Below are 23,730 nucleotides of genomic sequence, written 5' to 3'. Positions count from 1 at the left end.
CTAACCCAATAAATCACATCAAACAAGAGTCAATATGCTGTTTGGCATTGGCAAAGAAGATTTGTCAAGTTGTTAGGGCACAACCCACATACTCAACTCTGCTGCTGGTCACTTTGCCTTTTCCTTACAAATGCAGCATAATTTAAAGGGGAAATAAACAGGTTTTCCAACCGTGTAAAATCAATTGCCAATAAGCATTTTTACAACAATAAAATAATCCATTAAACACAAATTACTATACTTTTTGTGTTAAGTTTATATTTATCAATAAAAACATTAGCTAACACTTAAAAATCAGAACATCCTTACTGTTTTATAATCACTTCATTATACATTACTCACTAAATCATACACGTACAGCAGAATATTTAACCCTGGAAGCATCACTGCATACTAGTTCCCTACAGAAACTGTACTTTACTACTGGAAAATAAATCTTGAAAATCTTAATATGCACATTGTACAAAGTTCAAAAGATCTTTATGTTAAGGAGTTAACTGAAAGAGATTATACACTAAACAATTTTAAGAACTAGATTTATTATTTTTCCTTTGGATTGACAATTAAAGATAAAAGCTGTCTTGTTTCACGTTATGCTGTTAATGGAATAATTTATTCATCGTGCTCTTAGATCCCGGAAGCTTCTTCAACACTGTCAAGTAAAATTAAATAAAGAACGGAAGTTTGAATGTTCCTTTCAAAGTAATGCCGATATGTCTATTTGCACACTATATTATAAACTACTAAGTTCAGAGCACATGAAATAAAAAAATACTATAGAATTTTCTGTTAATTCCTTCTACCGCTGTAGAATTTTTATTATTATTTTCCAAAAATCGATACATTTGGTAGTTTTATTTTAAACACTTTTTGTTCCTTTTCCGGTTACGTGCCGTTGTTTTTCAGGTGTCTTGACGTAGCCATAAATGAGACGAATTAAGTTCACGCTCCACAGCTGGTGATGGCGGATGTTGTTGAAAAAGACACCATGAAGAATTACCATTTAGCGTCTGAGAAAATAAACCCAGAGACCAGTCGCTATCCTTATTGTATAGTCTGGACACCCATCCCCGTTTTATCGTGAGTTATGATCGCCGGTGTTCTAGTTAGCTTTTTTTAAAGAGCTCGTGCATCGACAGCTCTGACTAGCTTAGCTAGCTAGCACACGAACAAGACCTTCCTGTTGCTGATTTCCTTAAAAGTAATGTATTAAGAGTACTCCGATTTTGCTCATATAACATTCAGCGCCAGTGTAAATGCTGTAAAAATGAGCTGGAGTTCAACTGGAAATAAATTTCGGGTTATAAACAACACAGCAGAAACTGGATAATTAATACCAAGTACACAAAAAGGAAAAAAAAAAACAACAAACAAACAAAGAATGCATAATTAGGTTTAACCAAACCTTGTGACGTACAAAGTCACATGTATGTGTGTGCGTGTGGATACTTAAAGTAATTTGTGATTGTCTTTGTTACTATAACAACTTTTGCTCTGATTTTTTCTGCTTTATCTAAAACAGTCCTCCATTTCAGTGTTGAACATGATATATCAAAATGTGTTTTCTAAATGTTTCTGCTATATGATCGGATATAACAGGAGAGTCATTTGGCATATGAATATTAAAAGAACAGTTTCTAAAATTAAAAAAGGATTGGATAGATAATGTAAACTTAAACCTGAATGTCTGAAGCATATGAGTTTAAACTGTTTTTAAGTGTGTTGAATGTGGTTGTTCGTCTGTCTGCATTCCAATATAACTTGTAATCTACCCACACTGGAATTTGTGTGGATGTTATGTCCAGAGATATCAAAAACAAAAGAAGATGTGTTTGTTTTCTGTTTTTTTTTTTTCCTCTATTCAGATGGCTGCTTCCATTCATCGGTCACATGGGAATCTGCACTTCCACTGGAGTCATCCGGGACTTTGCCGGGCCATACTTTGTCTCAGTGAGTAATGACTGTGGTGCTGTGAGACTTAAACAAGGCAACTCTGAGAAAATATAGCATTGTCTCTATGGTAAAGCATGAGCAGTACTGCAGCTGTATTATAGCACAGAGGATGTGAGGTAAGACAGGAGGAATGTACGTTTAATGAACACATTTGAGTGTTTGGACACTCACTCGTTCAGCTGATAAGTAGACTGCAGTCAGCACAGCCTAATGTTGTTGTATTTTAGGTGTTATCTATACAGTATGTGAGGATGGAGGTGTAACGGCTTTGCTTTAATATTAACAAATATCAAAGCAAAGCAGTTACACCTCTGTTCTACAATTAAGTTGAAATTAATAGGATAAGTGAGACTGAAAGTTTAGCAAACATGAGGGCTGTCATAATCAAGAAGATTAATATAACCGACGTCATTCACTAACTTTTACTAATAACTTGCTCTTAAATCCCACTTATATAAGAAAAAAATCCTACAAACACTTAAGCTGTATTTATACTCAAGCTTGTATTTATATGTAAGGTTTGTTACAGCGTCACCACCGTAGGCTTGGTGCAGGTCCGCGGGGACTTGACACACACCTCTTCCATACCTGACATGCACCCCTGCATCCCTGCTATTCAGCACGGTTACACAGAAGTTCTTCCTTGTGATTGGCCAGTTTGTGTTTAGGTCCTTCCAGATTTTTGGATCTTCTCACTGAATTTGTGTGATAGCTGCAACACAACAGTTTGACCCTATGCTTGAATGCGAGAGCACATTTCACCAGCTTCACCACTGTACGCTCGAGTATAAATCCAGCTTCAGGAGTACTCGCGTACGTCTGAGTGCTGATATGTTTGAAAAAAATCAGCGCTTGCTTAAATTTATGGTATAAACTGCTCAAAATCCTGTTGAACACAATCTGATACTTGTCTTCTGTCCCCTAATAGATAACCAGAAGCAGAAAAACCACATTATAATATTTTCAAACTATCACATGGTAATAAATGTTAGATATCCCCCCCAAAAAAATAAAAAAAATTTGTTATATTTGTTAAAGGGCCAAATAAAGACTTCATATTATAAAAATTGGACTTATTATTTTTTAATGGATCAGGCTTTAAAGGGTTAACTTGTTGGAACAATTGATATTCACTTATCTAAAATATAAGATCTGTTTTGTGGTTAATGAATCACATTCTTGAATCTGATGGAGAATTTTTGTAAAGAAAACTTTACTAAAAAATATACAATTTAAGAACAATTTTAAGAAGATTTGTTAGTAGATATTGGTGAATGAGGGCCAAATGTTTTTGTTAAATAATGTCTCTGCTCATTTAAGGTTGGTAGTCAAGTATGAACCTGGTAATATTTAAGCAACATACTTTCTTCTTTATTCAGATAAAGTTGGTAAGATTAATTGAAACACAAACAATGGTCAAACTTCAAAGATGGTCAAAAACTGAGAAATTATGTTGGAAAAATTACACCAAATTTAATCCAGATGTTATTATACAGAGGGCTTTAAATTATTCTAAAACCAAGCAAAATGCCATGGTCAGCTCTAAAAATGGTCAATAATTTTCTGAAGGAGTTTACAACTCTGGAAAGTTATCATGTCAGCAATAGTTTCAGTTTTATCTAAGTAAAAAACCCTTTAGGTTTCATTTATTATATGTTAGGGAAAAAAAAATCTGTTGTTACTGTTCAAATATTCATATTCAGCTGTTCATAGCAGCTTTTATCAACTGGGAAGACAGAAAGTGTTTTTCTAGCTGTGGTTTCTAGCGGAGTATTAAGGAGAGCATCGATCATGAGAAACTAGCAAATCTGATCGATAGAAAGCTAATTGATTGTTTTTGTTCTAAGACACAAATGTTGGGAACCGGAAAAAACAATAAATATTTGAGCAATACAGCCTAGGAGTAAAATAAGGAGCCTAAATAATTCAAAGAAACAAAAACGATGACTTAAACTAATATTTTTTTTATATTTCAGGAGGACAACATGGCTTTTGGAAGACCTACAAAGTAAGCAATTAAAGATCTTTTAGTGAATGTAGTGTAACAAAACCAGACTTATCTCTTTATAGTCGTCCAGCACAACAGTAAAATATTTTTTTTTCTGCTCATGCAGGTACTGGATGCTTGATGTCAGCAGAGTCTACGCTAGTGGCTCCAATGCCTGGGACACAGCAGTACATGACGCCTCAGAGGAGTACAAGCACAGGATGGTAAACAAATGTCTTGGAAACACGAGTTTTATTAACTTTGCAGAAAAGGAAAAACAGAATTAATCTGTACTTTTTGGTTTTGTTTTCCCAAGCACAACCTGTGCTGTGACAACTGTCACTCACACGTTGCCATGGCTCTGAATCTGATGCGCTATGAAAACAGCACCTCATGGAACATGGTTAACCTCTGTCTGCTCGCTCTCATCCACGGAAAACATGTCAGGTAAGGTGGGGGGAAAAAAAAAAAAAAGCCTTTTTGTTGTAGAGAGATCTGTGAGAAAATCCGTAGTCACAACATTTCACAGTGGGAAAGCTGGTGGGTTAAGGACTTGATCTTTACTTGCTAATTTAATAGCCTGAAGTCAGTTGTTTGTGTTTAAGACGAAAGTATCTTAAGCCCTTTTCAGACATTGTGGTCATGTTTTAATGATGCTATTTATCCCGTGACAGAGATGTTGTAGTTGTATGAAACAACAACAGATGGAAGCTGCAGGAAACTTAACTTTTCTACATCCTTATTAAACAGTTAGGGCTAAAGTGCACAATGCTAACAGCATTGCTGTAACTCATTTAAGAATATGATCTTTTAATTCAGTTGAGGACACCTTATGTCACTTTTAAACACTTTTGTCTTATTGTTTTGACGTTGATGATGTTGAGGATCTCAATGCTGCATCTAACTATTGGAGGTAAAACGGGAGGAAAATCTGGACAGTGCTCCTATTTATTTAATAAAATCAGGTCCCACAGCTGCTGCTGTGTGTGTGTCGATTAATCTGACAGCAGAAGTTCACACTTAACACATAATGTACGTTATTCGGTACGTTAAAGTCAGATTTCTGTTACAGAAATGTGTACATGACTGACACATTCTGTTACCACTAGATTAATGGACAGCATGTGTGAAAGGGACTTTAAAGCACGTCATAGTTTTGATGCATTATATTTTATTCTCAGGGCCTGAAATTCACTGCGGGATTGTGGGAATCATGTAAAATATAATCAATTCCCACAAACCTAGCTCTTAAAATGTGGGAAATTCCTGCATACAATTACAGCAGTGTGATAATAATGTGCAGTGAACGTTTGCATCGGAGCCATAAAACCATAGACTGTATAAAGATGGATGGAGCCTCCGTCACGTCACCCGTAGGTTTCTGAGGAATAAAAGTTGCTACCATCGCCATCTTAGCAGCGTCACGCCTGCCCTTGCGCCTGGAAAATACAAAAATGGGCAAAGTGGAGGAGCTGAGAGGGGGCTGTGAGCGTGGGGGTGGATGATTGACGTCTATCAAACTCTGAGCTGCCTGTAGCTAAGAGCTAACTGAGCCAACTCGGATCTAACGTGAGCTAACCGGCTAATGAAGGTAGGCGGGCTAAGGTGTGCTGTTAGCTGGCTAAAAACCATGGTTGTGCTGCACTCTCTCTTCTTTCCGTGGATTTTGGATACATGTCAATCAAAAGGACACACCCCTAATTATGCCAAATTTCAAGATTAAAAACATCCAAATAGATGAGTCAGAAAAACATTCACCCCCCTTACAGTTGTCATGAAGGAAAACTTGACCTATTAATCCTAAAATGGATTTTTGTACCAGGCTTTAAACATGTTTATTGCTGCTGTGAAGTTGGTCTTTTTAACATGAGTTGCCCCCAGGTGGATGAGGGCTGAACTGCAATTTTTTAGCACTTACGCATAGTCTTCATGTTTACCGCCGGAGGTTGCTGCTTGCATAAAACTAAAAGGAAGAAGACGACTTCCGCTACAGATTCAGCGCTCTCTCTTTCTCACTAAGCTCTGAGTTCCTTCTGCTGCCGCAGCTTCGCTCCTGCTGGTAAACCAAACGCTGGCAGATTTCCCACCGGTAAGACGATCCATTCACGGGCAGCTGGTTTAAATGCAAATCTGACCTCATATCATCTGAAGGGAAAAACATCAGCAGAAAAGATCAGCGCTTGTAGCGGGGCTGGTGTCAAGGATGTTGTAGCGTTGGGTGCCGGCAACGTTGCCACAATAACGCACTTGTAGTTTAAAGAGGAAGTTAACAGGTTTCTTAAAACTTTATAGCTGTATAGCACAAAACTACCGAGCTCCTCTGATGAGATCGACAGAAAAAAATCCCATGGTCACGCATTATTAAGTCATGGAATGAGATCATTAACTTGTGGCCCTGCGTTAGTTAAGCTCACATTTCTGTGCAATTATTATTTAATTTTGTTGTAGTTTAATGTTGAGAGTAATTATAGAATAAGAACTTAGCTTACTGGGTTGTTGGTTCATAAGTAATCGTGCCCCTGATTTAAGAATACGTAGCCCCTAGTTTAGTTTTTTTTTATCCGATCGATGTCACTGAACGATTTCAGTCCTAAATGAATTGACTAATGCAAATTTTTCTCATCTGGTTAAATTCATGAAAGAGATGGTGTATCCTTCTAGAAACACCAAGCCATGGTAGCTGTATGAATGAAAAAGGTCTCCCAAAATGCACCAAGCTATTACAGGTACACTTGTGAAATATATTGACAAAGCTGTGCTAAAAGTCCTGTTTTGTCCTTACTAATGGATAAATCCACCTTAAGTAACACCAAGTAACTCATTAAGATACCTAGATGATAATCAGATTTAAGCAAAACTGTTAAGGAACTCCCAAAATCACATGAACATGGATTCAGCACAAAGGAGGATTAACCAAATAACACAAACATAACCAGTCTGATGCTCAATTCAGAGCTTGACCTTCCCCAAGACCAGTTTGGTTTTACTCCAACCCTTTTAAAATGGAAAGGGATTAATAAGAGGAGACGGAGGATAAAATAGAGCAAGGAGGGAAATTAATTATTACACTGATTTAGCTGAGAGTCAACAAATTACAGCGATGAGTATATTTTTTATACCTAGTCGGTAAAGACTCATATGTGAGCACGTTAAGAGCATGAAGATGAGGCAAGAGAGAGGTATCTGAGATAATGACTAAGAAAGGAGAAAGAGACGACAAACGGAAGCTTCAGATTAATCTGAATTACGAGATGGACACTGCTAGACCTGTAGTTAAGCTCACAGTAATATCCCCCCTATGTGAAGCATGTAGGGGGGAATTCCCCCCTGTTTTGAAAAATGAATTTCAGGCCCTGCATAACCACAGTAAACATGGAGTAAATTTTCTTTAAAGTTCAGTAATTGTTGCGTTCACACGTAAGCTTCAGCTGTTATTGGTCTTGCGATGTGACGACTGAACCAATACCGAACCTCTCAAGACGAGCTCATAAAAACTTTAATGGTTACACTTAAATGAGCGATTTCTACTCAGAAATTGCGAGTAAAAATACACGCTGCATTTGCTGCTCTTTTCCCAAGTCTAAAAATACCTGAACATTGTCTAAGAAGACGATGCAGCACAAGCCTTAAAATGTCCAGCTGCCCTCTTCAAAGCCAGTGTAAGAAGTAGGGCTGAAGCCTGTGAATGAGGCTCCTTAGCGGGATCCCAGGGGTTCAGGACAGGAGAACGGGAGCGTCCTGATTCTTGGGCACTATAATAAGTGTATATAGGACATTCCTCCAGAAGGACTTTGGATATTGGTATTATCAGAAAGGACTGCACATCCAGTGGCTCTTTGGAGCGTCACTTCCCCACAACCCCATTTACAAAAAAGCTGTAATGTGGAAAACACAAGTAAAAATAGAATACAGTGATTTGGAAATCTCATCAAGCCATATTTTAATCTGAATAGAACATAAACCTATCGGATGTTGAAACAGAGATATTTCACCATTTCGTGGAAAATATTAGCTCATTTTAAATTTGATGGCAGTAACACGGGTAAAAAAAAAAAAAAGGCTGGAAAAGTAATTGTCAGAATTTACAAACAACTGGAGGAGAGTTTAACAACTAATTATGTAAGTTGGCAACAGGTCAGACTGGGTATAAAGGAGCATTTCAGAGAGGCAGAGTCTTTCAGATGTAAAGATGGAGGTTCACCACTCTGCTACAAACCGCATCTAAAAATTGTGCAACAATTTCAGAAAAATGTTCCTCAACATAAAATTGTCATCAATCAGGAGAAATCTCTGTGTGCATCGGACAAGGCCAAAGGTCTAAATTCTATACTGGTGATCTTGGGCCCTTCAGAAGCACAGCATTAAAAACAGATGATGCTTTACTGGAAATAACTACATGGCCTCAGGAAGACTTCCAGAAATCACTGTCTGTGAACACAATTCACCCTGAAATACACCAATACAAAACATCTGGAGCATCATGGAAGCAAAAATCCAGCGACCAAGGTTCAGGACTATTGAGCAGCTAAAATCCTGTAATGGGACAACATTCCTTTCCTAAATGTGTGGGAGTGGTAGCCTAGTGGTTACAGAGGAGGGCTTGGATCTGGAGAACCTGGGTTCAAGTCCCTGGGCTGGCTAAGGTAAACCACTGTGGGTCCCTTAGCAAAGCCCTCAACCCCCCAACTGCTCCCTGGGCGCTGGAGTCTGGCAGCCCACTGCTTCTAGCAACTACGGGTTAAATGCAGAGAAAGATTTTCCCAGCTTGTGAAACGCGATAGGAAAAAACCCTGATCTAAATTTTTCAGGTTATCATATTTCTTTCAAAGTGTGTGTGTACGTAGTGACGCCACTTTCTATTATTTTCAGAACATCCTGTGTTCGAACATGGGAGTGCCCACGTTCTTAGCATTAAATGCTAATACGGGAGCTAACAAATCTGTAAAATCAGAATGCTTAATTAATACACCACCTTTCTGCTGCTGCACATGATGTTTTTTTCCTCATGTTCTGCTCACATTGTTCTATCTTTTGAACAGAAGATGTTGAAAAGACAGAAGCAGTTTTTTGCACATGAAGATATATAAATATAAAAAACTAAAAAAAGACAGATATACGGGTCTACATGCACTAATACATCAGAGTATTTGGGAGAAATCTAGTTGTGTATTTCCAATTTCTCATAGTCTGGTAACTGCCGTTATCTGATAAAGCGTAATCAGATTATGGTGTCTACATGATCCTTTGAATTATCTGATAAATCCAAAATAAATAAAAAGACCCAGGTTAAAGGTTACGTCAGCCTGTAGTACAGCAAAGTATTATAGGTATTATGTAGATGTAAGGAAGATTTTTTTCTCTGTTTCTCTTCATGGCATTTAACCTCACAAATGTTTTTCTCTCCTTTCTTTCCTCGTGTCCTCTCCTCTGCCGGCGCTCTGTTTCTGATCCAGCTGTGCAGGCTTTCTGAAGACCTGGCTGCCTTTCATGATGCTCATGGGTGTCGTCCTTACAGTGGCCCTGGCCATCAACCTCCGATGACCCAGCGAGGCAGGATAAGGACACAGTGACTCCCCCCACCCCGGAGATGGAGGACGTAACTCTGACATTCAGAACAGCATGGGAGGGGTGGGGATGTCACAGTGTTGAACAAAAGTAACCGAGGAGACAGACTACTCACCTCTAAGAGAGGAATGTTGGACAAGATTGTGATTCGTCACTGACATTACTGCAGTGTTGAAACTGCAATACCCCAGTGATGGAGGTCCATTTAGATTTATCTGTCCTGAAACCAACATAGTTGAAACACACTCATGCCTTGCTTTCAGATTTTGAATGGATTGGGAGTATAATCCCCCTGATTCAGTGCTTTCAGACTTTTCTATTGGGGAGCATGGACAGGTTATATCATAGCTGCCTTTCTTGAGAGTTTATTGCATCTCATGCTTGATCTAAAGTAGCTCTTCCACAGTACTGCAGTTAAGATCCAAATACACAAGAACAGAAAATATTTTTGTGTGTTTTTACACTGTAGATATATGAAACAGTCTTCATCTTCTAACGTAAAATATTTTCTCAGAGGTAAGTTGTACATGCATCACATGTTTCACCTCATGGTACTGTTAACATCAGGTCATCAGTGCAAAGATTGTAGCATCCTCAATGAATGTGAGGTTGTGAATAATATTTGGTTTTCTACAAGGGCCAAAAGTAGGAGAATGTGAAGGGGGAAAAGAGTCAGTGCCTAACCGTTACTGGTGTCGCAGCTCTCTTATACGTGCTACATTTTTAGTTTTACGGTTAAAAATGTTTTTAACTCCACATGATGGCTGGCACTCCAAATCCGTTGCCATGGCGGTCGTGAGCACTCTCAAATCCTCTCATTGTTTGCAAACGGGAAAAAAATGTTGAGCCCTCTCTTTGTCTGCGGTGCTGCCAGAAGCAGCAGGTAGCCAGGATCCTCAGGTTTTTCACGCTCACCAACCCCTAACTCAATATGCCCCCGTTTCCTCTGATGGCTGAGCAGCATCGTCAGATTCTAAGGTTGTTTGCAAAACTTCGACAGTTGCCAACCAACATCCTGCAATAATCTGAAGTAAATGTCACCGAAAAGGGTGTTTTCTTCTTTTAACCGTAGAGCTAAGTTGGTGCCAGTTTTTCTACACTTTGCTGTTGTCATCAGGCTTCTGAAAGCAGATCGCTGTGGCCTCTTCTCACGTCTCACCTCTGTTGCCTGTAAATATTTGACCTCACATTAAAATGTACATCAGGTGCTTTTATGAAACATGACTTTAACTTGATGCCTCATGCTATAAACTTATCTTCTAAATGATTTACGTTTATTGTAACTCTGAGTCACCTTTTGCACATCAGGTCTGCTCGGCTGTGCAGCAAACTCGTGCCTGGAAGAGTTCGTGTGGTAGCTTTTCTTCATAGCGACTGGAAAGAGCATGCAGTTGCACGCCAGCATGTGTGAATTACATGCATGCAAGAAAACGAACGCAAACGTCTGAGAGTTGTTCTGGAATTCACAGCTGTGGCCTCTCGAATAATAATCAGCTGTGTTTAATTGGAGCAAACTGCCTTGTGATTGATTTCTATATTTAGTGCTCCATATTGTTTTCCTCCTCCTCTCATTTATGATTGCTGATTATCTTTAGTAAGAATAATTAATATATTAGCATATATATATATATATATATATATATATATATATATATATATATATATATATAACAAACCTGCTTACATTGATCTGGTTGTGACGCAAATAGCTTGTTTCATGTGTAGATCAACTATTATTCCTTTCAAAGCATTAAAAATAGGAAAGAAATTGAGAATTTGAGTCATTGTCTTTAAAGCTATAAAAATACATGATTTAACATACATACACATATACACTAATCTTTTTAAAACTATTTGAAATATTTAGTTTTTAAGCACTGGAAGAAAGAAGACAGAGCAGTTAAATAAAGCATACATTTTTAAAAAACGTGGGAAAATGTTGTATATGTGCCCATTTAACATCCATGTCCGAGCTCATTGAGTTCAGAAAAATATTTGATTAAATGACAAAATTATCATCACATTTCTATTTAAATGCATATAACTCTGAAGGCCTTTCATTATAGTTTGAGCTACTAAATTCCTTTTGAGATCATTGATGTTATTACTGCTTCACAAATGTAAGCTACTTGTGTGTATATTAGATAGAAAAATGTGCAGACAAATAGTTCATAAGTTCTCTACTAAATGCATGCATTGAGTGGAAATGATTTAAATAGTTTTAGATGCTTCCTGCTGCGGTGCCTTGTATCCAAGAGCCACTTCCAAGAATGTGGAGACCTGTGGTCCCAGCGAATACAAGACAGTTGGGTTCCCATTATCAGTGCCACTATATCCATATGAATATATATATATATATATATATATATATATATATATATATATATATATATATATATATATATATATATATATAAACTGATCTGCAAATTCAAAACTTCTGTTTCACTAATTCTTCAAATATCTTTTATGCTGCTGCTCATGTGGTAATGGGGAACTTTAAGAATCCTGAAATAAAACTGTGAACTCTCAATGTGTTCATAACTTACAGCTATAATGCAAATAAAGATATTTATTATTGTTGAAGTGTGTAGGACTATTCTTTTTCCACTTATGAGTTTCCATTATTGAATCATGATGGCTGTGTTTCATCAGAACTGTCAGTGGGAGGGATGAGGGCTCAGCCTCTTCATGAAGTTTTTATAAATACTCAGAGGTGAATCCTGTAATAGAAGCTGTCTGAATACACTTTTTTTGATACTCAACTCTTAAGTGGTTAATTAGCCACTGAGCATATTGGATTTCAAAAGCTTTAACTCTTGTAAGTCGCTTTAATTTACTACCCCTTCCAGTCAGAAGATAAAAGTCCTTTCCCAAAAACCTCTATAAAATATATAATCAGTCCTGAATTAAGCTAACAGTAACAACATGAACTTTGATGCATTGAAAGGGATTTTTGCAGTGTTTTGTTTAAAATATACTACTTTTTATTTATTTTTGCAAAAATCTTTCTAACTTCTTGTGAAAACTGCTAGATATGGAATTATTTAAAATATTTTAACCCTTTAAATACCAAATTGATTTTATTATGTCACTGTGTTTCTTTTTAAATATACACAAAAAAATTTGTTGTTTACCAAAGACATGTCTGTGAGGTAAGAACTTTTGTTTTCTCTTTTTTAAAGATTAGTCTTACAATACCAACAATCAGTAAATAACATTGATTTGCATGTTTTTATTTTTGTAGTTTCATATCTAAAAGGGACTACCCTTTCAGGTCTTTAGAAAAAAAAATAGTCTGCTAAAAACAACCTGACTGGTTCTAAAAACCAAACAAAAGAAAAACAGCCCCCAGTCCCCCAACCTGTGTTATATGTTTTTTATTTATTTATTTATTATTATTTATTTACTTATATTTTTTAAAACAGTGAGGTATAATATGATTGAGATTTAAATTATTAAAATATTTAGTCAATATGAAGTCAACTGAAAGATCTGAGCAGAGAAGTAGGAAAAATGTTGTTTTACTAGCAGAATTTGGGAGATGACTTTTTGTCCTCTGACACGACATATTGCTGACCTTTAAGAAAATTTGAACTGGAATTTCTAAGGTTTTTAAGAAAAACCTTTTAAACATAAATTCATTCCATACGGAGTAACACGTCAAAAATAATGGCCAAATGTTAAAGGGGAAATTACCTGAAAGCACTAAAATGTCTTCAATGACCTCCAAGGGTTAACACCCCTCCCCCGTCTTTATAACACCTGGGTGGCTGGAAATACCAGAGCCATCACTGAATGCCTCAATTTCTAAAAGAAAATGAAGGAATTTCTATTATTATTATTATTTTATTTATGTGGCTTTCTGCGGTAACACACGGTCCAGATTTCAGATGCTAAATATAGACTCAGGTGAAGGTGATGTTGGCCAAAAACCCTGCTGCGCCACGCGTGATATATCGAGAAAGAGCTGGCGTACCCTCCACCTTCTCCTCATCCATCCCTCCTGCCAGAAGGGCAGAGATCTCGTAGATCCGGACGGGCAAGGAGAGAAGCTCCTCCCCGCAGATCATCGCACTAGTCCATGGTTCTTTTTAACTTTCATTGTTGAGGAGGAAAGAAGCGACGCCCCGCTTTGCCACGGCAAAAAGGATCAAACACTCCCTCTGATCAAGGCGACCCCCACTTCTGTTCTCATGGAAATCAGGGCCTGCCTCCCGGCAACACTTTCAGCAGAGCTGCAAAGTTGAAGGCGCATTCCCAGCCGGGACAACCAGCGACGGGGATGTCTCTGAGGAGCTGATCGTTCCTTCATCCCTCCCCTGCAACCAACTTTTGCTCGTCCCCCCCTTTTCCCCCCTTTGTTTCATTACAGTTTCTTCTCGAGCCGCACGTTTTGTTTTGTTTTTTCCCCCTGCAACATGCTGGATTTGTCGCGGGCTGTTTTTTTCTACGCGCTCCTCTGCTCCGTTTACGCGTCGTGCCCGCCGCGCTGTGAGTGTTCAGAGGCGGCTCACACCGTCAAATGCGTCTCCAAAGATCTGCGGAGTATCCCGACTGGGATCCCCGGATACACTAGGAATCTATTTATAACCGGGAATCTTATCAGTCGAATCGGTCCGGAGTCTTTTAGAGGTCTGGATAACGTAACCAACCTGTCTCTGAGCAATAACAGGTATGACTCTCCAGGTCGCTTTCTGTGCGTTTGTGTCATCACTGTAGGTGTAGAAAGAGAAATCAAATACACAGAGGGTCACAGTTTGTGTCAGTGGAAAATTTATTATTTTTTAAAAAGTATTTTCTAATATATTCAGTCATGTTTTTGTATCTGGTAACATCCTGACTTTGTTGCAAGATTATAATGTGTGATTTGTCTCCCACTGATTTCTCCAAACCTAGACTTTCCAAAGTGGAATCCCAAACCTTTGCCAGACTCCTTCGCCTCCGATCTCTGGATCTGAGCAACAACCAGCTGGCTGTCATTCATCCCGAGGCTTTCACCGTCCTCAACCAGTCTCTGCGAGAGCTCAACCTGAGTCGAGCCCTCTACAACCACTCATCAGTTATGGACTTAGCCACATCTCTCCGCTGGAGCTCCTTGCAGACTCTGCAGGTTCTGGACCTATCCGACAACAGCCTCGTCTACTTGCCTTCACACATCTTCTCTCACTTGAGCAGTCTGCGGCGGCTCCAGCTCTCCAACAACTCACTGGTGGCCATCCACAACTCCACCCTCTCGGGTTTGGAGAACCTGGAGGAGCTCGACCTCACACTCAACTCCCTCAAGACAGTTACTGAGGAGGGCATGGAGGAGCTGGACTCTCTTCCTAGAGCTGATCTCCTGCTGGGGGAGAACCCTTTCACGTGCACATGTGGAATTGAATCTTTTGCCCTGTGGCTCAACAGATCTCAGGATCACATTAGAGATGCAAAGAGCCTCATGTGCGCCTTCCCAGCCAGCATGAGGAACACGTCCATGCTCGCTGTGGGTACACTGACTCTGGGATGCCACCAGAGGGATGCAGGAGCAGACCTGGCTTTGCAGACCTCGTACGTCTTCTTGGGAATCGTCCTGGGCTTCGTAGGGCTCATCTTCCTCTTTGTACTTTACCTCAACCGAAAGGGTATCAAGAAACGAATCTATGACATGCGGGATGCCTGCAGGGAGGTGTGGGAGGGCTACCACTACCGCTTTGAGATTGACTCTGACCCCAGGTTATCACAGGTCTCCACAAGTGCTGACGTGTGAAAGGAGCATCACCCCCAGAGTATTTTCTTATGAGGCTGACTTTTTTCTAATGCATTTATCCTTAGCAGAATGTTAAAAATGTACAGATTTATCTGTAAATATATGCATAAGATGTTAACCAGCCTTGTTAATCGATGCATGCGCTGCCAAATGTCCAGCTCTTTACATACACACTGAAGCAAAAGTGCCTGAAGTCAGCTCGGTGATCTGAATCAAACCCACTCAGTATTCTGTCTGATCTGGTCTTTATCTTCAAAAAGGCAACACAGCACTGTAATAAAATTCTGACACAATGCAAAATAACCTCTGGGAATTTCAAGCATAATCACTCATTCATCTTTGATCCATCTCAAGCGCTTTGGTCCCTCCGGCCTCTTACCCCAGGGTGCCAGAGAGGAATTAAACTACCAAAAGCTTTTTTTTTTTTTTTTCCAAAGCTTCCCCTTTAAAATCACCACCCTGCTCCTCTTTGGCTGTTGGATTAGAAGAGAGGGAGACAATTCAGCACAGGCCAGCGGAAATCTCCCTGCCCCTTCATGCTTTCTTTCTTCTTTTTTTCATGAAATGTCGCTTTGTTTCAACTTCTTGAATTTTATTGTCAAAATGATGAGAACCAGTCCCGAGCTGAGGGCCGCTGAAAGCAATCTCCCTCCCTCCTTTAAGACAACAGCCACTCTGGAGGCTCTTTGAAGGAAAAGTCTGGCTCTCCACGTTTTTCTGTTTAGGGGCTTTTCTTTCCTTTGATAAGATACAGATGATTCAGAAACACCAGCTATGCTGTTTCATTCAGAGGTTTTATTAAAAGTAAAAGGAAAATGCTTTTCAAATCTTCCCCTAAATGTTTGCTTTTCCCTATCTTAGACAAGTTAAAAAACCTGTCCTTTTTGGTAAAGTTTTCTAAGCAATTCCTCAAATAACACTGGAACTCAGAGCCTTACATTTGATGCACATGTTAAACTTTAAAGTGAATAAAATGCAGACAGGGTCATCATTGTTTCAATAAATGACAAAAGCAATTCTCTGTTTTTTATGCTCTAAAAGAAGACACGGTAAGCTGCCATTCCTCAATGTGTTTATTGTCTAAATTGCTGGCTATCAAGGTATTTGGAATTGAGGGGGAGGGGGTTAGATGAACTAAAGTGAAACAACCTCCTTTTGTTCAAAGCCAGAGCTGCATCTTCATCCCATCAAAATGGTCTCAAACTCCTCTGGGAGTGATCCAGAAATGCTTATGTTTATACCAACGAGCCTTGTTACTGCATGTGAATGACAAATGACGCATTAGGAAGTCTTGATGTCTGTATACTCATTTAGCTCTAATGTAATCCAGTGTGTTATAAAAACCAGAACTGAATGTGTTTGTAATGTTTGGACTGAAGTTGAAGCATCGTTTCCCCCCCGAGCTGCAGCGCCACATTAAGCCGAGCATTTACTCGCAGAGGAGAAAACAATTGAGGCCCGTTTGCCGACACAAAGGGGAAGCTCGGATGGCGAGACGCTTCAAATAAGCTTTGTTTTCCAGCTTGGAGAAAAAAAAGATGCCTTGTGAGACTCATTCTTTTATTCTTTTTTTTTCTTAGCTTTCACAGACGGCCATTATCTCCGGGTGTAATAGGATTCACTTATGATGACAAAGTTGAGCGCTCTGATCCAGCTATTGTTCAAGTGTCATCATTCTTAATTATTGTCTGTGGGAGGAAAATCCCATGAGGAGCTTTCATTCAGCTATTACACAACATGTCACACCCGGGGCATTAAGCCGGCCACGGGTTATTGGTGTCAATTTGCAGAACAGAAAGGAGAAAAACTATTCACTGCATGTCATTACTTCCGTTTTCACTCATTAAAGTGTGCATTAGAAGCTGTGCCTTTTCTGTCCTTTTATGAGTCTGCTTGTTTGAGAAATATATGGTGTTTTGGCCATAGGCTGTGCACAGACCTTCTCAGTAGGGATGCAATGAAAAGGGAGGAACTCTCAAATACATCCAGACACTTTCTATTACTCCCCCTGCAAAAGAGAGGCTTGTTAAATCCTGAATGATTGCTCCAATTACTTCTTCAGACTGCATGTTGCACATGTCTGATGAAAAGAGCACATCTTTATTTCTACTTTGCTGTTAGTTCCCACAAGCCTTTTGTTGCACCGCTGAGGTTTCTTTAGAGGAAAAACTTTTTAAAAAACTTTTACAGCTTGATGTTGCTGTATTTTTTTGGAGCATGTGGTTTGCACAAAATGCGCACTGAGCATACGTCTTTCCAGTTTCCCTCTGGAGCACAGCAGGCTTTTTCATTTTATATGCCTCCTGTCTCTGGGAACATCTTGGCACCATTACATGGGTTTAATGGCTGTGATAGGAAATATGCCTTAAAAGTAAACACCACATCTGTGAGGAATTGAACATGTTAGAAAGAGACCACAACAGTCAAAAGCATGACGACATAGACAAAGTGGCATCTAAGCCCCAATGCTGGCATAGAATGACAAATACAGCTGTCTCTCCCTATCAGATTAACACACATATCATCATTTACATCTGCCATTACTGGATAAAAACACTGCACGTAATCTGCTTCATATAAAGTGTTTAAAACCCAACCAAGCTCATACCAAACTCCTCTCTTTCGTCTTTTCTTATTTACAATGAAAGCTTATTCATTGTGTGAGATCACTGAATCCAGCAGCCCAACCACCCCATGCCCTATCCATCATCCCTTAACAAGTCTGGCCAGTAGAGACAGAGACTAAACTACAGGAGTGGTTCCAGTGGGGTATTGTCCAGCTGCTCAGTTGATCAATGAGACTAATTGTGTTTTCCAGTGGATGCAGGTGAGGAGGAGGTGGTACAGCTGGTCCAACTGCCAATTAAAGCCACAATACAACTCATTTATCACTTTCATAAAGGCAGGAGGTAACCCACACTGAAATACAGCATGTAGGTACATGCTAGTATCTATCAGAGTGTAGTACTTTAAGAGCTTCCTTGATGTAAATATTAAAATCAAGATTTAGAATTTTATTTTTCAAATGAAAGTAAAAAAAGTATATATATATATATATATATATACACAGGCCTATTCTTGCTGGTTACTTTATCAGGTACACCTGATTAATTGTTTGTTTACAAATATCTCATCAGCCAATCAGAAGACAGCAACTCAGTGCATTTAGTCATGTAGACATGGTGAAGATGACTTGATGAAGTCCAAACTGAGCATCAGAATGAAGAAGAAAGAGGATTTGAATGTGGAATGGTTGTTGGTCTGAGTATCTTATAAACTGCTGATGAACTGGGATTGTCACACACAACCATCTCTAGAGTTTACAGAGAAAAAAAGAGAAATATTCAGTGAGCAGCAGTTGTCTGGACCAAAATGTCTTTTTTGATGTCGGAGGTCAGAGGAGAATGGACAGACTGGTTGGAGATGATAGAATGGCAGAAGGAACTTAAATAAGCTCTGGATCCAACCAAGTTATGCAGAACAGCATCTCTGATCACACAACACATCCAACCTTGAAGCAGATGGGCTACAGCAGAAGAAGACACACCGGGTGCCTCCTGTCAGCTAAGAACAGGAAACTGAGGCTACAATTCACACACACTCACTAAAACTGGATGGAGAAACGTTGCTGGTCTGATGAGTCTCCATTTCAGCTCCACATTCAGATGGTAGGGTCAGAATTCCTTGAAAACAACATGAAAACATGGATCCATCCTGCATTCTATCAACGCTTCAGGCTGCTGCTGCTGTAATGGTGGGGGGATATTTATTTGGCCCACTTTAGGCCCCTTACTACCAACGTGACCTGGTTTAACCAGCACAGCCTACCTAAGTAATGTTGCTGACCATGTCCATCCCTTTATGACCACAGTGGAGCATCTTCTGATGGCTGCTTCCAGCAGGATAATCCACCATGTCACAAGGCTTAAATCATCTCCACCTGCTTTCTAGAACAGTAGACAATTGAATAAAAAAGTACCAGTGAAGCTCTATGAACTGAGATGAACATAATGTATTGTGTGGAAAAAAATGTTTCACCACAAAGTACGAAATGCTGGTGTTACTCTTCATTCAGAACACGTTCCACTTATTCCTCAGTAGTTTGGATAATTGCATTTATTTCTTGATAGCAACAGACTGGACACCACTTATACGTACATTCATGTGTATGTATCAGGTCATCATTTTAGTAACTTAAACACTCACCCAAAGTTAGAGGTATTCAACCCTCAAGCTAAATGTATTGAAAATGTAAAATGGTTGTTTTTTTTTTCTTGTTTTGCAGTTAATTATCTTGTCAGAGAACAGCATGTTCTGCAATAAATACCTACACACTGAACAGCTGTACATGTGCGTTCATAAGTTTAGAGAAGTATAACAAGTAAAAACACAGTTAGGAACTGTTATGTCTGTGTTAACATGCACAAAAACTACAGATGCTGCCTTTCCTCTTTATCTATGCAAAATTTGAAGAACATTTAGTGTTTTCCTTGACAAACTTTAAATCATATTAGCTTTTCTACCTTTCTCTATTACAAAATCCATCTGTTACCTTTTGAGTTATCTTGTTAAAAAACAGACAGATAGAAAACAACCTCTGCCTTGGCGGAGGTATTAAGGCACAATGAAGTTCATCTCATCATGACAGAGCAGCGTAAAAAGAGCTATTGGGTCTGTCTTTACCATTCAAAACTAGACAATCTTCATCCCATGCAATAAATCAATGAGTCTGCTTCCTTTTCGTGAATGCAGGTCTGTGCATCAAGCAGTTGGTGATTGCTGGTGCTACTTTATCCCTGTGGCCAACAATTAACCACTTATTGGCAGAAACAGCATAAGATTCGTGCAAAACAGAAAATCTATGCACACAGGAAGCACCAATCCTAACATGTAGCATAGCAAAACGACAGGGAGAAGCTCGGCTAAAAAACACTCTACTAAGCATTTCCTCCCCCAAAAAAACAAACAAACAAACAAAAACCACACAATTCAGACCCACGCTGTTATGTGGGAATGTAACAAAACAACACTGTCCACTTTAGAGCTTCTGGTAATTTCTTCACTTCAAGCAATCCACACGAATCCACCTACAAAAGCAGCTGATCTGCTGATCACAAAGATGTTTCATCACAACAGGACAAAAAGTCTGGGAGCTAGCAGCCAGAGTCAGGTCTTACTCTTTTTGTTTTGTGGTCAATTTGTTTTATTCCAGCTCTAAAATAAAACTGCTAATATTTCTCGTATGACTGTCTTTGTTTGAAATGAATCATAAAGGTCCTGCTATTTTCCATGAAGCTGAAAAAGTTTAAATAGTGAAATATTGACTCGTTCTGTCATATAATATCTTGGGCTTCATTTCTTTCTGGATCCTCATGGTGTTTCTAAGGTGAATTTGGGGACTATGCCTCGATTCTCCGGACTCTGACCATCGATAGAGGTGCTGATCATCAGCATCGGCTGATTGCTTCCTGAGATATTTACCTGCATAAAACCTCTATTACATCTGTAAACTGCTCAGGTTCACTTTTTTTAAGCTTCTATTTTTGCACAGTTCCTTCTCAGACGTTACTTTACTAATTCCTAATTCCTAAAAACATTTACATTTCTTGTTTAGGAAAAAAAATGTACTTTTTTACTGCGTTCCAGGTGAATCTACTCTGACACAGTAACACATATCTTGACTCTGACACTTGTGTAGTAATTTCACATGCCTCAGCTTTCTTTTGAGACCAAGGTTATACATACAGCCCCTGGAATTTATTTTAGGAATGTCATTTCCGACAGGCAGAAAAATAGGCCTTGTTAAGAAGAGATTAAAGACACAGAACACTTGGATTCCTTGCATTGTAAATAATTTTTCCTTTATTTGGGAAATATGCTCCACCCTCATTTTCCCTAAACAATACCAGAGTTAATTGTTTAGTAATTGTTTAATCTTTTCTACAATGTATTGTTGGTGTTTACAGAATTTTAATTGTAAGATTTTTGGGTCCAGGCTAATTCCTTTCTGCTTCCAAGAGGAATTTTAAATAATCTTACATGCTAGGTTCAGATTCTCAGCTGATATGGTAAGCAGGAGACTTGTTGGATTTCCTGAATGTTCAATGTCATAAACAAGCATCTCTTAAGTTCTTAATGACAATGCGATGTAGTTTATTTTAATTTCCTATCTGCAGTTTTAATTAGACAATCATCACAATGCAGATGGTCCTGTTCTGTTTCATTGTTTGATCCAGGCTATCTGTCTCAGTAAGTATAACCACAACTGAATATGCAAACCATGCAGGCCTTTGTGTCAGCATGTCATAAGGGGATTGTTTCGTTTCTTGAAAGTTTAAACAAAACCCTCTTGGTGGATTACCACAGTGAGTCTCCAGACCTGTGGAAAATTAGAAACAAATGCTCTCAACAAAGTTTGGTCTGGAATGAAAGAAAGGCTCATGTAAAACATACCACCACAACAGCATGGCTCTGAAGTCTTCGTGACAGCATTTCCACTGATGTATGAATTAACACCAACTGTAAACGCAGCAACAGGGCACTGCCAGACCTTACATCCCCACCCCAACCCTTAGACCTTCCCCCGTCTGGGCCTCTAGCAGAGGGAGTCCTTCAGCCTTGTTTGGGCTCGGGTGTCCTCCAGCTGGCAACAGATCAGTTTCTCCATCCTTGTGGCTTGTCAGAAGTTTGTTTTGTTGTTGGTGTAGTTGTTTCAGGAATATGAGGTTAGGGACTTTTCAGTTAAAGAGATGTATTTCCCTCTGAGTCTCATCCTGCCTCTAGATGAGCCTCTAAAGCTGAAGCTTATTTCATGTTCTGCAGTTTAAAGGGTAGAAAACAATTTTCTTCTTTGCTTTTCTCACTGAAAGCTTTTCAAGGAAGAGTAAAACAGTATGAAGATGAATTGTCTCTGTGGGGGCTGAACTTCATCAAGCCATTCAATTGATTCAATTAAAGAGCTTTGCCTCTGATCCTCTGTGAGAAAACCAAAAAAAGGCCTGCTACTGGTTGATTATCTCACCTCTACCTACATGCCCATCGTTCAGCAGCAACCAGTCATCACACAGACTGTTAATACCGGCTCTAATATAGCCGAAGATGCTCTGAGAAGGTGCTTTTAGGCCACAGACTGGAACGTGAGCCACGAGATGACTGAGTGTGGATCACCAGTTACCTTAAAGAGCTGCTAAACAACAAAAAGCAAGCCTTCATGGATGGAGACAGGGAGTTATTGAAGACAACAGAAACATTTTAAAACAAAAATAAAGAAGTGCAAGACCAAAGTGCAAGAAGTGCAATGGGGACTACAAGTTAGAAAGCAGCTCCAGCAGAACAATGTGAGGGATGTGCAGTCAGGCATTAAAAGATCACCTGCTCAGAGAAGCTATGTTGGATTCTTCAGAACCTTTTCAACATCAGGCTGAGTCAGAAAAAGCGTTCCTGTGGTGTGGAAAACGCCTTGTTCCAGCCCCTAAAAAATCCCAACAATTTGATCAGTCCTGGCATGGAAACAATTTTACACCCAGGACTTTTATATTCAAGACCAGCCCACCTTATTTCGATATCGAGTAAACTGGATAAATGCTAGTTTCCTGTTCATCACTTATAATCCTGTGGTTTGTATTACTAACAAGAGTACAACTGTAATTTTTTTTTATTGTGAAATAGACATTAAAAGCCCTTTTCCTGTAGTAATGCACCAGACATAAACATTGGCTAAACAAATTTGTTTCTATGCTTTCATTATGTCACTGGCGGCAGCTGCAAATGCTAAACACACAGCAATAAAGAGACTGTGTCATTACTCACACATCCCAGGAGACTAGAATAAAGACCGAAATTTATCTAAAATAAAAGCAACTCATGTTTCACACAGACCACTCCCTTTCCCTCATCCTCTTGTCTTTGTTCTCTATGTACTGTCCTTTTCTTTTTGCTATATACACTTCCTGTGTCCTCACTGGTCTGTTCTGCAAAAGGTCATCAGAATATTTATAGTAATGTTTTCTATGCCTTCCTGAGTTTATCTTCATGTCTGAGTTCATTTTAGATTCAACCCACTGATATATATTTTTTTATCAAGTACACAGATAAAAAAAAGAAAAACATAATTTATTCGGTAATACACACGTCTGCTAGTTAGACTGTAATTTTTATGTTTTCTTTGATGTTAAATGGAGCCTCTGGAATAACTAAACACGACTCTGTGGTCAGTAGCTGCACTCAGTGGAAAGGGATCAGTCAGTTTAATTTGTTTCAAACAATACAGGGACGTACAACTCAGCATCTGTTTATCCCTGCGTCATTCCAAAATTGGAGGACAATTTGGGTATAGAAAACTGGGAAAAAAACTCTCTATTTAAGGATTTTTCATCATGTATTTTCAAAAAACATTTTAATTAACAAACAAAAAGATGGTTGTCGTCTAGCTCAAGCATCAAAGCAGTTGTGTCCCAAGGATAGTGCAGCCCTGTAA

At 39.0% G+C, this 23,730-nt stretch overlaps 2 protein-coding genes across 2 annotated transcripts; both read left to right on the top strand.

The window, feature by feature from the left end:
* The first annotated feature begins 932 nt into the window (after positions 1-932).
* Positions 933-9,950, top strand: tmem222b (transmembrane protein 222b). The gene is made up of 6 exons (XM_042012054.1): positions 933-1,080; positions 1,866-1,950; positions 3,930-3,961; positions 4,068-4,164; positions 4,257-4,387; positions 9,394-9,950. Exons 1-6 carry the CDS (start codon positions 962-964, stop codon positions 9,479-9,481), a joined length of 552 nt encoding a protein of 183 aa, XP_041867988.1. The 5' UTR covers positions 933-961; the 3' UTR covers positions 9,482-9,950.
* A 3,426-nt stretch (positions 9,951-13,376) lies between these two features.
* On the top strand, positions 13,377-17,102 carry tpbga (trophoblast glycoprotein a). Its single transcript, XM_042011300.1, has 2 exons — positions 13,377-14,180; positions 14,405-17,102. The coding sequence occupies exons 1-2, from the start codon at positions 13,927-13,929 to the stop codon at positions 15,252-15,254; spliced, it is 1,104 nt and encodes a 367-aa protein (XP_041867234.1). The 5' UTR covers positions 13,377-13,926; the 3' UTR covers positions 15,255-17,102.
* The last annotated feature ends 6,628 nt before the right edge of the window (positions 17,103-23,730 follow it).

Source organism: Melanotaenia boesemani, chromosome 17 (assembly GCF_017639745.1).
Source record: "Melanotaenia boesemani isolate fMelBoe1 chromosome 17, fMelBoe1.pri, whole genome shotgun sequence".
NCBI lineage: Eukaryota > Metazoa > Chordata > Actinopteri > Atheriniformes > Melanotaeniidae > Melanotaenia > Melanotaenia boesemani.
Note: the sequence above shows the minus strand (reverse complement) of the source record. Positions and strands in the feature narration are given on the sequence as shown.

What these genes read in the sequence shown, in the direction of transcription:
- tmem222b (XM_042012054.1), top strand. Translation starts at nt 962, where the DNA reads ATGGCGGATGTTGTTGAAAAAGACACCATGAAGAATTACCATTTAGCG. An exon ending in ACACCCATCCCCGTTTTATC is followed by an intron (nt 1,081 to 1,865) that starts GTGAGTTATGAT and finishes TCCTCTATTCAG; the next exon opens with ATGGCTGCTTCCATTCATCG. An exon ending in AGGAGTACAAGCACAGGATG is followed by an intron (nt 4,165 to 4,256) that starts GTAAACAAATGT and finishes TGTTTTCCCAAG; the next exon opens with CACAACCTGTGCTGTGACAA.
- tpbga (XM_042011300.1), top strand. Translation starts at nt 13,927, where the DNA reads ATGCTGGATTTGTCGCGGGCTGTTTTTTTCTACGCGCTCCTCTGCTCC. An exon ending in CTGTCTCTGAGCAATAACAG is followed by an intron (nt 14,181 to 14,404) that starts GTATGACTCTCC and finishes CTCCAAACCTAG; the next exon opens with ACTTTCCAAAGTGGAATCCC.